This window comes from Apis dorsata, unplaced genomic scaffold (assembly GCF_000469605.1).
Source record: "Apis dorsata unplaced genomic scaffold, Apis dorsata 1.3 scaffold_127, whole genome shotgun sequence".
Taxonomy (NCBI): domain Eukaryota; kingdom Metazoa; phylum Arthropoda; class Insecta; order Hymenoptera; family Apidae; genus Apis; species Apis dorsata.
The window spans coordinates 870,571-886,631 of NW_006263420.1; the positions used below are offsets into that span (position 1 = coordinate 870,571).

The window sequence follows — 16,061 nt, forward strand, 5'->3', positions numbered from 1 at the left end:
ATAACAAAACGAATATATTTTTTTTTTTATTACGTATAAAATTTGTAAGCAACGCAACTGATTGAAAATGCAACCATTTTCCTTTAATGGTTTTTCTCTATTTTTTACCATCTCGTTGCTTCTCATCGATGAATGTAAACAGTGAGAATTTCGAACAGTGATCTACAAAGAATACTAAGGAATTGGAAAGTGAAATTCTCGTTTTCGATACGACGTATCTCGTGGTAGATCGCGTGAAAAGAAAGAGGAATCGAGTGACTGATCTGTTAAACCGAGAGGAAATTCGACGGACAAGCTTCGACGATTACGCCCTCGTGAATGAAAAATGCGATGTGTAATTATAGCGGATCATGTCTCTATGTTTCGAATGGTGTTCATAATTTTAGATCGTGTTCGAAATGGGAAAACTTATTCGGTTGACAGTGATTCATTCTCTGATTTCGTCGACACGAAGAATTTACTTGGCGATATTTATATTCCAGAATTATTAGAATTAACTGGCTTCTTCTCAATAAATTAATTTTAAAGAGATCGTTTGCTGTTGTATGTATTGTGTCGTAGAAAAAAATGTTAAAGAAGTTAAAAGAAGTTTATTATTAGAGAATCCAGAGCACAAAACATCTTGTCAAATGTCTTGAAAGTTGGATTTAAAATCGAAATGGATAGCGTCTTTTGAGTATAATTATATATAAACATATAATATAAATTATATAATAAGCTAAATAAAGCTAATAAGGTTCATACCTTATCGATGAATTAAAAAATTTTTATTTTAAAGTTTAAACACATAAAAACTTGAATTTTACAGAAATAATTAAATTAATAAATTTTGCCCTTGATCCTTAGTTAAGGGAAAAACACCACAAAAAGGAGAAACGTGAAAAGCACATAAAAACAAAATATTATTTCATTAAAATTCCTAAAATCAACCATCCACAAGAGAGAATACAATCGTAAAAAAAAGATAGAATTACGAATAAAAATAAATCTTGGCATTATCATCGATCATTCTCAAAAAATAAATTCTTTGAGAAGAAGAAATACTGGTGGCGTTTGGGGGATTCCTCCCTCCCCCATTACAACAAAAACGGTATTAAAATTATGGGGGAAGGAATTTTTTTTCCTTCCCCCATAGCCGATATATCACACGATCGAGCATCTTCCTCAGAATCGAAGGGGATTCCCCGTATCGTCGTGATTCCCCTTACGAGATCATCGAATGTACATAAGGTACGAACGCCTTCTGTCAAAAGCATTCTTTCACTCTTCCCCTCGCCGATCAAGGATCAAGGGCAAAAAGTGGCGTGCGCGATCCTTGAACGCCCAAGGAATAAAAAGGTGGGCGAGGATCCTTTTTTTTTTTTTTCCATGGCTGTCATCGACAGAGAGGATCGTAACCGTTTCTTATCTGCAGGAACGGTCAATCAAAAGACTGGGCGCGTAAACGAGACGAGTCGTTCTCGAGTCATCGTTTTCGAATGAAAGGAAGATTCGAGAGCTCCTTGGATGGAACGAACGAGTTGAGGGAAGTTTCCTTCTGTGAACAACCGGTTGGTTCCCCGTGGAAATCGCGGCTTGAGTCATCCGAGTGAGCGAGTTTTTCCTCCGTGGAAAACCATTCTCGTGGAATAAGATAGAAGTTGCTTCGATTTTTATGATCAACAAGAGTTTTTTTTTTTTTTTTCTCGCGACGCGTGAATTTTTTCCTCTCCGTTCACGAACGAGGAGGAGTTTTTTTTTACGATGTTTTCGTCCGTCCGGGGAAGATAGGCGTGCTTGGATTTAGAAGAAGAATCTTGGAGAGGATCTAGATATGAATAGGTAGATTGGTTGCGTGATAAAAAGTTTGGAAATCTGGGTAATTTTTATTCGTCAAGTTGGAAGAGGACGAATTGAAATTAATTGGGAAAAGTGAATTTTGAAAATTTTGAAAATATCTAAAGCGATAGAATAATTTTATTGTTGATTATTAAAAATATATATATTGATCGAGAGGTTATTGTATCAGAAGGAAGGGATATGCCAGCTTTCGGTAAAATATCTATCCTCGGAGATTTATCTGGTTTAGATAAGTTTGAAAAGCAGAGATCAACGTGAGAAATCTTCTTTATCGACAGTAAAAGCTCGCAAGTTTAACATATTCAAATTTAGCAGGGAGAGAGATACGTGAGACACACCTAACGATATATTTTTGTTTAATGATAGAGCTTTTGCAATATTGCTTTATGATATTATCGATTCAGTAATAAGATTACTGAATACGATATTTTAATAATTTTATCAGTTATAATTGTTTTTTAAAGAAAATATTGCCAATTGTCAATTGTCTATATAATTATTATCATAAAGAATAATTAAAAATTCTTTTTTATTTCAATTTTTATAGTAGATAGACGAATTTTATTATTATTAATTATTTAATATCCCAGGCTAATCGATAATTCTTGTCTATCTTATTCGTATCTTGGGATCTAATTGATTTCACGATTCCTCTGGTACGTCTATAAATCAGAGCGATAAATGAGCTCGCATTGCAATTTCGCAATTTTTATATAGACTGTGACTGCTACCTTCGAAAGATGACGCAACAGTATACAATTGATGCTGGAATAAACGATTTTTTTATCATGTTAATTAATTTTATTAATTATATCTCTCATCCTTATATTATTAACGTTAGATTGATAATTTTTTTTCTAATATCAATGACAATATAACAATTCGTTTGACAAGAAGATTTGTTCGATAAGTTCTGCTTACAACGAAAGAGAAAGTCACGAGTTAATCCATGAACTAGCATAAATCGATAATCTGGAAACAAAGGAAATCTACATTACGGGTTGAAAGCTATACTAAATGGTTGAGCAAACATCGAAAAGAAGCTTTTCTTCTGTAACAAACACAAATAAACGAAATTCTTGGCTTTTCTCTTTGGCAAATTAAGAACATTATTCTTCGTGTCAGTAAACACGAATTGTTGGAATTGAAATGATCAAATACATATATATTTCCTTGTATCGATATTCTCAATTTTCTTATCTACTATAACATTCAATCTAACTACTTGTTATAAATCATATCTGTTATTTACTTTGATCTTATTTGATATTTGATTAATTACCGATTAAAATATTAAGATAAAAAATTTGCAATTCATTAAGAATGATTTAATCGAAAGCAAAAGATTAAAAAATTAGAATCCATTGAGATTTCTTTAACAGAATAAAAACTGCACGAGTGACTCACACTTGAAGAATCATTTGCCTCTTACTTTTTCTTCTGTTTTCTCATTTTATTTTTTTCCTTGCTGATGAGACTAATTTTCTGATTTTCTGATCTTCGAATACCATTTTCTATACAAGAAAGCAATGGCTAAAATTCACATTCGATATAACTTGAAAATTCACATTCAATTAAAATTTAATTATTTTGATCGTCTCTTGTCTCTATAGATCACTTGCTCGACGAATTCGACAAAATTGGTTAGACGGAGTAGAAAAGCAACCTACTAACCGGAGCCATTTGTCCAAAAGAACGACGACTTTGGACAATTTGGATGCCAATGTATCTGCCGTTATATATTTCGTTCTTGGCGACATAACGCCGATCGTATGGAACACGAATCTTCCATTACATCAAGTCGATTAAATTCGAGAATTCGAGATACGAGCGATGGCACAGACAAGCTGCGATTTTATCCTTAAAAATTTTGGTTACATATTTATTTTCAATATCTCTTCAAATTGTATTTTATAACACTGTTTATATTAAAATGGTGGATGATCGCGTTTGAGATTTATATGCATTTAACGATAGGACAGCTGCATGGAGACCACGATAAAAATAGGGCGACACCTAAGTTTATGACACACGATTCCGCGAAATTCGATGTCGAATATTCGCGCATTTCTTCCAGTTAACAATTCAACTCCTTAACGATTATGAGAATTAAAATTTCAACAAAGAAACGTTCGATAAAAGTGATAAATATTGCGATATCGATTACGATGCAATTATGATAATTTAAAAAAAAAAAAGGAAAAGAGAAATTTATCAAAGTAAATAAATATATCGATCATCGTTGAGTTAAGGAAGCTTTGAAGGAATTACGTGACATCTTATAATGTCGTGTTTCTTGGATTCGCTCGAAAACTTCGCCTACCGTTGCGCTTATTGAAGAAAATAAAGCACTTCCTTTCGAAAGATGGTTGATTCTATTGTACGTAGATTTATTTCAGACCTTCTACTTCTGTATTCAAGCAACGATTTGAAAGCAGTTCACGCGTCTTATCTTAAAAGAGAATTTTGCAACGATTCACAGCCCTTATCTGCATAATTTCTCGCAACGGTGCAGTTTTTTTTCCGACCTCGATTTTTCATTCCGAATTTACGACCGAAAATTGAAATTCCATCTTTCATTTTGATTTAACTCGAGATAAATCGTGATAAATTTACAATAGTGAGTACAATATTTTTTCAATGTAACAGAGTAAATGAATTTTTTCAAATTATATATTTGAAGCAGTTAATAAATCATCACGATATTGATTAAACAAATACAATTTATTGTATTCACTTATAATTCTGGATAAACAAATAAGGAATTTATTTATATTATAAAGATATTAAAATTTAACTATATTTTTCGTCGCGCTAATCTTTCATTCCGTAATTCCTTTATTAATTAAATTACCACGAAAATTAAAAGTAAAAATATACGAGGATAAAGTCGTTCGTGTTACGAAACGATATGCAAATTATTGCAGAATAATCCGATAAAAAAGAAAAATAATGAAATATCGTTGAGTCGACAGTGATGTATTAAATTAGAACTCGTAATCCACCAATTATTATCGCGCACACGTTTCGCCATATTAAATTTTTGGAGCTTATCTCCATTACCATTTCGTTTCTTTTTCTTTTCTTTTCTTTTCTTTTTTTTTTTTTCGCACGATCGATCGACTTTTCCGCTTGACACTGATTTATAGTTACGCGAGAGATCGGTTAAACCGTTTTATCGATTCGCTTATCGGATAGAAAGCACAAAGTTATGACTTTAATTCAATTCTTAATCGAAAATTTCAATTTCAATTTCAATATCAATTCAAACTTCTTAACAAATAAAATATTAAGTTACAAACGTAACTTACATTTAATAGTTTCGTTTAAAGTTTCTTGAATGATTTTCACGATTGAAAATTTCCAATCCATTTTCTTTTCCAATCAACGGGATAAATTCTCTAATAAACGTGCATATAAAATCTTAAATTCGCACAATTGTAATTCGTACCAAACCTATACGATACAAAACATTAACGACTCGTTTCTTGTCAGCCTCTAAACCGACCAAAAAGGGCGAACAATCTCAAACAATCTCAAACAATCTACAATCCCAATCAACCCCCTCCAAGAAATCGAGATTTCTCTTCCCCAATTCGCTCTCGTGTATGCAAAACCGATAAGGTTTCGATCAACACATGAATACAATCAACTCTCGAATACGATTTATCTTCAGCGACCACGAATCGAAACGCAAAACTGTATTACTATGAAAGCACGTGGCGAGGTTGGAAAACGAGGGGATTGGCCCATCGGTTTCCCCTACGCAAGCTCAGCTTGCGACGGTCCTCTTCTCTGAACCACCTAACCGAATCCAGTCCGCGTTCGACAACGCGCCCCCTTCGTCCGCCTTCGTGTGTTGTGTCCCTTTTCCCACCGTCGATTCCTCTCACGGAACAGTCAGTTAAGTTTCAATCGAAACGGGGGAAAGAATCGCGCACGATTTATTTCGAGCAAGCAGGTGGCTCGGAGTGCACGTGGATTGAAGTGTGATTTCGAACGTTTAGACAACAACAAACGATGGACAAACGTCGTTGATTTATTTATTGTTCTTCGTTTCGCATTTTTGCGTAGAGAATTTATGCGTAGAAAAAAATTTTTCTTTTTTTTTTTTTTTTTTTTTTTTTTTGATTTTTGTATAATTGTTATTGATAGGAGAAATTGTAAAAATGATGGTTTCGAGGAATTGACGTTTAAAAGAAGGGTAGAAAAAGAGGGAAAGATGAGAAGAGGACTACTTTTTGGTAGTTTAATTTTTCGATCATTCCACGCGTATTGACTTTCGCTCGGATATTTATTATTTTTGGAAAATTTTTACCCCGTGGTCCTCGAATATGATGATGACAACAAGTGGACAAATTTCTATCGAAATTCCAGAGAAAATTCTCTGTGTTATGAAAATCAATAATGAAAATAGAGAATACACGAACAATGAATCTTTTTTACGGTAATATCGAGCATGAATAAAAATGAAAAATTTCTTCCAATTTCGATTAAACCAATTTGTTCATTATTTCGTTCTAAATTATAGCGACATAAATATTGCAATAAATTTTCGTAAAAATTATTCGAAATTGAAAATGAAATACGAGAAAAGAGGCTTTAGATTATTGTTATATTGGCTCCATTGTCACGGATCGTTTCGACCTTTCGAAATGGCAGGGATTCTGTTGTTTCGTATATTCACGAGCTTTTACTTTCGTTCATTCGTACATTTTTCCTCGAACACAATTACAATGAACCACGAATCTGTCTCTACACATATTTACGCATCCCCTGTTTATCGAGCTTTTAACGTAATTCAACGAAAACACTGATTCGTGTGACCTGGATACACACGTGTTAGATTTAAACAAGTTAGTTTAGAAAAATCTCAATTTTGTTCTTTTGATCACTCTATTTATACTTATATCGATGCTTTTCTCCATACTACTATTATATTTAAAAAAAAAAAAAAAAAGGATGATTCGAAACGATTCATTTTACATTAAATTCTTTTTCTTTAAGATCAGAAAAAGAAAGGAATGAAAAAAAGTATCGTTTAATTCTATTTCATTTAATAAGTAAAAAATGGTAGATGGAAGAAAGGCATTAGTCTCGAATTCAGTTTTGTTTTGAAGAGGAACTTTTGACTCGATTTAAAACTTTCCCCGCGAAAGTTTCGGAATAAAAGAATGGAAAGGACACTCCGGTTTGCCAACTTTATCTATCTGTGGCTATCTTACATCTGCCACAAGCTATGGAATTTAATCTCCACCGTGACTGGAATAAAGTTCAGAATATATTTTCAATCCCGACATAATTCTACATTCTGACCTTACATGCTTATCGAAAGATCTGAAACCATTCTCCTTTCAAAAATTTTATTAAAACTTTCCGTATCTCTAAAATTCGTCTATCTTATCTTTCGATTTTATTATAATATATGTAGAAAAGGAAGTGCGCACGATTAGTTCTAAAACGATGAATCTTCCCCGGGGAAGATTTCTGTAGGATAATTTTTAAACGAATATTCTATCTCTGTATCTTTATCATTCTCCTCATCTGTCCCTCGAGTTTTTACCGAATATATTTTCATATTTATCGACCTTCTAGTATAAAAAAAAAAGGATGTAAAATATAATAAAGACATTTTACAATAGAATTCATTTAAAACATAAAAGGAACTTTGTCTTTTTTAAATAAATACTTTGAAAATACACAATCGATTGAAATTGATATTTGCAAATTTCTTGCAAATTTCAATCGTTTTAAAAATTGTTAAAATAAATTTATAATAACTTTATATAATAAGGATAATGAAATAGAGAAATAGTGATATAATGAGAGGGAAAAGATAGTAAACATGAACGGTGTATCTTGGTGACAATCAGTCAAGATATGAAGCCTCGAGACCGCAACGAAAAGATTGTCGTTCTCAGTCCCACTCACGAGGACAGTGGGGTAGCGACTTCCGGTGATATAGGTGAACTTTCGTTCTCGGGAGAGTGCGAGGGAGTCGTTTGTCTGCGAGAAACAAGAGGACCAAAGGGGATCGAAGGAGATAAAAATCAAGATCCTAGGTCTGACTTTACGGATACAATTTACGCAGCCCTTAAATTGGCAATTTGTCGAAAAATTTCATTTCCATCCAAATTTCACTTCAATTCGTATGGAAAAAGATAAAATTTATTTTCTAAATTTTCAATTTCCTGGAATCCCGGAATATAATTGAATATTCGAAATATTTTCTCCCATACGTAGAAATTTCAAAATTTAAAAAACAAATCCTTAATTCGCGCGAAGATAAATTTAAGATTATTCTCCCAAACAATTTCTAAACTGATTGCAATCATTTCTTCACTTCGTGGAACAATAAAATTCGAAATATTTTTTTGTTTTACACACAAATAGAAACTAATATCCGTTCACTGGTAATTATACCGAGCTTATTAAGTTGAATACAGCGTAAAACGTTAAGAGTAATGGGACGAGTAGAGGCAGGTAAGACCGAAACAAGCGTTCTTATTCTCGTCTAACTGGTTTTCATGGTCCGTAGATACATCGCGCGATGCACCATAAGGCAGCATTACTACCCTGAGAGTGGTTGGGGTTGGGTGGTCGTAGTAACCGGCGTTATGGTGCAAATTCTTGCCGCGGGGATTCACGGGGCTGTTGGAGTGTGGTTGCTGTTGGAAGGAACGAAACGATATCGTCAATCCCCTGTTAACGTAGGTACGATATTATGCGAGGTATCGACGATCCCATTTTCTAATTTCAATATTTGATCGTGAGCTCAATCTCGTCTCTCAATCGCTCGATATAAGGTACGAGTACACGCGCTGTACCCTTCCACATTATAAAAGAACGGAGAGGCTGAGTTGACATTGATCACGATGCTGTTATTATTATTTTAATTTGAAAATTAATTTCACTACAACGCTTCGATAAATCAAAGTAAGGGAAACGGGAAAAGCAAAAAGCGCTACAATTGTCGTAAAATTGTATTATGGGCTATTAAAAAAATTCACACGCATTTAAATCCTCGTAGAAATATTTCTGTCTTTCCTAATTCAACTCACGTTTCTAAATCATCGAGCATATTGATATCGACTCGTCGTATCTAAATCTGCTGGAAGAATACGAATCCATACCGATCTTCTGTCCCCCTATGCTCGGTTTTAAAAATTTATCGCGGACAAGCAGCGGCAAACGGAGAAACTCATCGAGTCTGAAGTTGCGAGGCGGGCCTTGACAACGAGAAGAAAAATACGATATCGCTTGAATATTTCATGGGTACGGAGAAAAAAGGGAAGGACAATTTGCCTGAAACGATAACCGTACGCCAACGAAACGTCTCGCTACAAACGAGTTGTTATCGAGCGTTATTATAATTCAACGAGCAAAAATCTTGAAAAAGAAAAAAGAAAAAACACGCCTCTCTTTATCGTCGTTCCCGTAAAAGCGAGTTCGTCTGACGTTACCATCATCTTCCGTTTTTCTTTTTTTCCTTCCACGCCTTCGCTTCGAGCCGCTAACGAGCTCTCGCCCTTTCCCTTCTCGCCCTCCATTTGCGAGGGCCGTTGTTTAGAAACAAAGCACATTTCGATTGTAACGAATTTTTTTTTCGAGCTCCCGAGATTTCTCGTTTTATCACGTTTTATCGAAGAAGAGGAAAGTGGAGTTTCGAAGAGAGACATTAGACTGCTAATTTTAAATAAGATCGAGAAAGAACGCGTGGAGGATGCGTGGAGGTTAATTTTAGATTAAGATGAATTCGTGAACACGAAGGAAACATCTGAATTTTGAGATTATAAAGATGTGATATTTGTTTAAACTTCGTATATTTTTTTTTCCTCACATTATAGTTTTATCGGTATAATAAAACGTTGGTAAAATTTTAGAGAAGAAGACAACTATCCTCGATCGTAAACTTTATAACGTTGGTTGACATTGCCCCTAGGGATCGCCTAGCATCTCGTTTGGATAGAGTTGTCACGAGGTTACGATCCAAAGGGCCGTTGACCGGCTATTTCGCCAATTCACTCTCCCTCTCGTTCGTTTCTTCAAACGAAATTCAAGGGTGGAGATCGTAGCACCCTTGGGGATTCTCGTTCGAGACTCCTGATCCAGACCGATGACAAGGGTGGAGAGAGACTATGGAAGAGGAAACGATACATAATGGGGGAGGCATTGTGTATTGAAACGATTCCTTTGAAATCTGCAACTTCTTGACTGATCTTCCTCTTTTACTTCCTATATTAATTCCTTCGCACATAATAATACTTTTACAAAATGGAAAGAAGGAAATTCAAGAAAATTTTCAAGTCAATTTGAAATTGAACATGCCAAATATTTTCTTTCGGGAAAATTTATTAAAAAATTTCAATAGAATCATTTCATTTATTTCTAACTATATTTTAATTAATCTTAAACGCATATCTTTATACCGCTAAAATTTCAGAAAGAATTTCATCACGCAGAGCAATGAAAATAAAAGGAGGAATTAAGTGAAAAAGAAAAGACCTACGAATAAGTTATTTCTGACAAGGGACATTTAAACGCTTATCATGCCTCCAACTATTCAACCGAGATTGATAATCAAACCTTTTTATCATCCATTAACTCCGCGTCTTTGTAACTAAGCCGTAAAAAAAATTACTTGACAGGATGATCGATAAATTCGTCCCGGTTGTTTCTTATGGAACAAATTTTCATCCCTTATACTTTTCTATTCCTCACCAAAAACTTTACCAAAAAAAAAAAATCTCTCCTCATCCTTTGATATCTCTTCCCTCCATCTTCCCATTCAATCTTTCGTTCCATCATATGTACAACGAACAACAAGAAAAATTGAGATACCATAGATCCTTTTCTAAAAGGATCCTATTCCACTCTCTTTTAAAAAAATCTCAATTCTCAATTAATTCTCGAAAAGAAAAAAAAGCCGACACCTCGACCCAACAACGAACCTATTGAATCAAAGTAACTCGAGCCTCGAGTTCCATAGTAGTTCCACGTCGACTCGCGAGAGATTAATAACCGTTCTTTTTATCCTTCGAATACCTTCCCTTTGTCTTCGAGCGGCGCGGCGTCCCCCATCTTCTGCGATGGACGGCATTCCCCGATGGTCGTTGATCGATGAGTCTGTTTGCGGCTCCGTTCGCGTGGAACGGTGAAAATTAATTAAACGACCCAGCGGCAGACTTGCAACAACTAGGCCTGGCTATTCGTCGCTGTTTGTAATTAAAACGGTCTTAACCTCGATAGAGAAATCTGACTTCTGTTTAGCAGAAGGTAGGTATGGTGTTTAATAGGCGGTCTTAAAAAGATCGAGGTAAAAGAATACGCGAGGAGGAGAGATGGATCGCGAAGATATACCTGGTATTCGAAACAATTAGGTGAAAAATTGAAGAGATAACTTTAGGAATTGAAACAAACACGAGATTGGGAAATTTAATTTTGTCTTGGAATAGAAGTGTGAACGAAACGGTCTCGCTTTATCCATTTGTGCGCAAAATTGAATTAAATTAAATTAATTAAAAACGAGATCCAACGAAAGATCAAACTTGCACTTTGAAAAATGATTGTACAAAATTTTTGTACATCTGTAATCTCTTTTTGTTTCGTTTTAATCTCTTAGAATCAGATACATATGGTTCCTGTTCATTTGGTATCCGAATAAATATCTGTATAAAATAAAGTGGAAGAGTAGATTGGCTAACTCGAAATCGATTTATCATTTCGATCTCTTTACGATAATCCAATTGGACGAAGAGAGAAATATAGTGCGGTGGAAATACGGTGACTAGGACGAAATACGTAGATAGGGATATCGATCTTGCCGCGATATGATTTTAATTGAGGGGAAGCCCGGTTACGTTTATTACGATCGCAAACTAGAAAGGTGAAATATGGCCGGATAGAGATTGAACGACGAGCGAGTGAAACTCGAATCCGGCATATGAAACGCATAAATCGTACAGCAAACCGGCGCAAATGGAGCTCGAGAGAATTTAAATATCGATGAACAATGAGGCGTGAAGTGTTTTCGACTTTGCTTAATCGACTCAATATTATCTAACTGTATAATTAGATAATTAAATCAGGAAGTATAAATAAAATCCATTTATAAAGATTTAACTAGGGAGGATTTGATTCGATTTCAAGTTTGTGAAGATTCTGAGAGATTTCAGTTGGCTTTTTTCAAGAAATATTTCGAATCGTGTTGATTCCTCTCATCGATCAGAGATGGTTTTTCTTTTTCGAGAAAATTTAACAAGCGTGAAGTAAAAGAAAGAGGAGATGAGGTCGTCGTCCATTTAAGACGCACACCATTGGCACAACAGTATTCGTGCGTTCATCCATTCTTTTTTTCAACTGTCGTCTATTTTTACGAAAAATTGAAACAAATGAAAAATCGATTAAGAAAGTTTGATCTATTTATAGGATGGCTAGGAGCAATGTCGACAGGAGTGGCTCTACTAGTTTCACCGGTAACAATAGCGTTTTGTCGGAGAAAAAGTACAAGACTCACCGCGGTTTTGGGTGGCCTCGTTACAGCTCTCGGCTGCCTTTTCACTTCTTTCGCCTCGCAGTTCCACCAATTGTTCATCAGCTATGGCACCGTTGTCGGTGAGTCACTGTAAAATATTGTCAATTCCTTTACTCTCAATTTCTTTTTCCTTTTCTTTTTTTTTTTTTTTTTTTGAAGGGAAGAGTATAATAATAAGAAGTTGCGTAACATAATTTGTAGAAACGTTTCCTTTTTTAATCGATTAAATCATCATTCACTTTCTGTCTTTCTCAGTTACGCAATTATGACTGGACTTTTTATAACGCACGCCCACATCTATCTCTAAATATCTTGAAGAGATTCGCTCGTACGATTTCTCAAAATTATTTTACAATTAAAAATATTGATTAAAACGTTAAATGTTAATGCGATGAGATTATGAAGTTTTTATTAATTACTTTACACAGGTATAGGAGTCGGCATGACCAGGGATTGTAGCACTTTAATGGTGGCGCAATATTTTAAGAGGAGGCGAGAACTGGTCGAGATTTTTATCGTGTCCGGAAGTGGCCTTGGTATCGCTGTTATGTCGGCTTTCATTAAGGGAATGATTAGGTAATAACACAATGTGATATAAATTTTTATCTTTCACATATCAAACGTAATAACGTTAATGCTAATTTAAAAAAAGAGAAGAAATTAAAAAAACTGAAAAACGTTCTTTATATTTTCAGCAAGATTGGGTGGCGCTTAGGCCTTCAAGCAGTGACCGGCGTGGTTTTCCTCACGTTCATCTTAGGCACCTTTTATCGAAGCGCATCCCTGTACCATCCGCAACGTAGAGCTATTCTACATCTGAAAAACCAAAAGCGTAAGATTAAGGATAAGAACAAGACGGACGATGGTCCACCGTTCTTCGACTTCAGTACGCTGAAGAGCAAAACAGTGAGAATACTGCTCGTGTCCACTGGGATATCTGCCTTCGGGATCAACACCCCGATATTTTACCTGGTAAAATGCAGCACGATCAAAACATTTACCTTAGAAAATTTAAATATCTACGATTATTCTTAAAACAAACAAACATTATATATATATTTTTTTTTCAAGATACAAACACAGTTAATTCTTTTTGGATGTGAAAAAAAATGTCTTTTTTCAAGGCGCACCAAGCCGAAGAAGAAGGCCTTGGGGACACGGTGATCCTGCTTCAGGCTTATCTCGGTCTGGCCTGGACCCTCGGCTGTGTCGCCTTTGGCCTTTTGGTCGTGCATCGCAGCGTCGAATGCAGGATAGCGCGTCAGTATCTCACGCAAGCGGCGATATTTGTATGCGGATTGTGCATTCTGGCTCTCACCGCCGTTCAAGGAAATTATCACGGATATGTGTTGTTCGCCTGGATATACGGTACGTTGTCCATAAAAACGCGTGTGCTTTCTCGAAAATAATTCCCTTCCGAAATAAGAATTCGCGTCCCAAATTCTTCGCAAACTTTTTTCTCGCGTATCCTTTTAACAAATGAAATTTGGAACTTCCAAATTCTAACGGCAATTCTAATTTCTAAGACTAAGAAATCAAGAAATCGTGGTTTTACAGGCATCTTCTGCGGCGGCTACCATTACAGCCTGAAAATGTACACCTACGAGAGAGTGAGAGCGAGGAATTTCGCGAGAACGTGGGGTTTCGTTCAATGTTCCCAAGCCATACCAATAGCGATTGGAGTTCCAATTTCAGGTAAAAAGAACGGGCCTCGAATCGTTTTTCAAAATCGTTTTTAAGAGAAAAACGTTTTGAAAAAAAAGAAACGATTAATGGAACGTTAACGACGAAGAAGAAGGAAAGTTGAGAGATTTTGCAGGATACATGAACATCAGTTGCGGTGGGAAAGCTGGTTACTACTTCAGCTCGACCTGCGTACTGGTGGGCAGCTTCACCCTCTTCTTCATAGATCTTCACAGAAGAAACTTGTCGAGGCACAAACACGTGAGGTCTAACGGGACCAAGCACCTCTGCGTCTCGGACACTTGTCCGCAACGGAGGAAGTTGTCGTTCAGCCAGGAACCGGACAACGATGGCCCGCACGTGGCTGCTGCCGGGGCTGCTGCAGCCGCCCTCGTGCTTGGTGCCGAGATTGCGCCGAATCAAGGTGTGCTTAATAATAAGAGAGATTGACTCTAAATTGTCTCTAAATTGAATGGGAAAAATGTTAAAACCGGTCAAATAAAATTTGTATGATTGTACAAGAGACCAAGAAGAGGAAGAGAATGAAAAATCTGGTTTCAGGCGAATACGTCGACGGTCTTGCCCCAGAGAAACCCGAGTTAACGTGCATCTCTGAGGAGGGAATCGCAGACATGGACCTTCCCGACAACATGCTCGAGGACCTCGATTACATCGGGGATTGTATAACCTCGTGCAACAAGGTCGAGAACTATCTGATGCTGTCCGAGTTCGAGAACAATCTGATAGCTGAAATACCGATCATCACGGATCGCCGAGGTCGAAGGTGGTCCCTGGCCCGTTCGAAAGGTGGCCAATCGAACCTCGATCGTCCCTCAGCACCACAACCTCAAAACGAGGAGCCCGAAGCTAAGCCTAAATGGCACGCGGCTCCTAATGTGCCTCCTAATAACAGGGTGATCACCGTGATCGACGAGGCAAGCACGTAGCTTGATCGCGAGATCAAGAGATCGAACAATCTGTGCGTTGAATGGATATTTTAAATCAATCTTTCTTTCTTTCTTTTTCTTTTTTTTTTTTTTTTTCTTAAAGCTATATTATACAATTTTATACGCAAGAAGCGTAGAAGAAGCAAAGTTTTTACGTAATTTCTTACGTAAATGAAATACGAGTGCGAAGAAATTGGAAAAATATTTTTACGAATTTTATACATGGATCGAATTTTCGAACGGTTAAGCGGAATAGTACAAAATGGATGGAAAATGAATGGATGAAAATCATGAATTAGGGAAGAAAGAGTTGTTATATTGAGAGGCTGATCTCTTTTTTTTTTTGTCTCGTTTGTTGGCTCTTTGATTTAAGATAATTGTTAAGAGATCGTTGTTGACGATAAGTATAACAGCGAACACGGTGGCGCCGTTAATCTGGCTCCCATAGAGGCGTAAGAGAGTCCAGTATTGGGTCACTTAATTCGCGGTGCAATTAAGGACAATAACGTCGGCTTTCGACGAGAGGAACCACGGAAACGTTCCGTCCACATGGAGATAACCTCGACTCGCGTCGACGTCTTTGTTTAAGCTTCGTGCTAGTTCACTGCCACGCGTAGATTCACGAATCGGACGATCTTTCGATTATCACGCGAACTCGTAATCCAATATTTCTTTTCAAAATAAAAATTTTCCTTTTTTTTTTAAATGTAATCCAATATTACGATTATAAATCATGAAATTGTTTTATTAATTTCGAAATTGAAATGTATAGTAAGGAAAAATGGAACGAAGATCGTCCGATTCACGTCGATGTAAAAGTCATGATCTAGAGCCTTTATCGAAGGAACCGCTTTATTACGTAGGCACTGCTAGCTAAAGATACTGAAACTAGTCCGAATCGAAATTCGTATTGCAGCGATAAATGGTATATAGTATAACGATACTATGGAAATATTAGCACACGAGAATAATTTATCCTTGTATCGTCGTTCGAGGCATTTCGAGACGAATGTTATTCTCTTTCGATGATTCGAGCGCGGCCGGTACAAAAAAAAAAA

At 36.1% G+C, this 16,061-nt stretch overlaps 1 protein-coding gene across 5 annotated transcripts in view; it reads left to right on the forward strand.

Moving 5' to 3' along the window:
- Positions 1-16,061, forward strand: part of LOC102677656 (monocarboxylate transporter 2-like) — a 50,265-nt gene extending 34,204 nt beyond the window's left edge. For 2 of the 5 annotated variants that reach the window (XM_031509131.1, XM_006612823.2), the window contains exons 2-8: positions 12,268-12,453; positions 12,802-12,949; positions 13,069-13,345; positions 13,498-13,741; positions 13,931-14,068; positions 14,193-14,480; positions 14,618-16,061. In XM_031509131.1, the coding sequence (XP_031364991.1) occupies positions 12,268-12,453; positions 12,802-12,949; positions 13,069-13,345; positions 13,498-13,741; positions 13,931-14,068; positions 14,193-14,480; positions 14,618-15,003 (1,667 nt within the window). In that variant the 3' untranslated portion in view covers positions 15,004-16,061. Of the gene's footprint in view, positions 1-7,638; positions 7,902-8,377; positions 8,554-12,267; positions 12,454-12,801; positions 12,950-13,068; positions 13,346-13,497; positions 13,742-13,930; positions 14,069-14,192; positions 14,481-14,617 lie in introns of those variants that run through there. The other 3 variants (XM_006612822.2, XM_006612824.2, XM_006612825.2) reach the window with 3 other exon arrangements.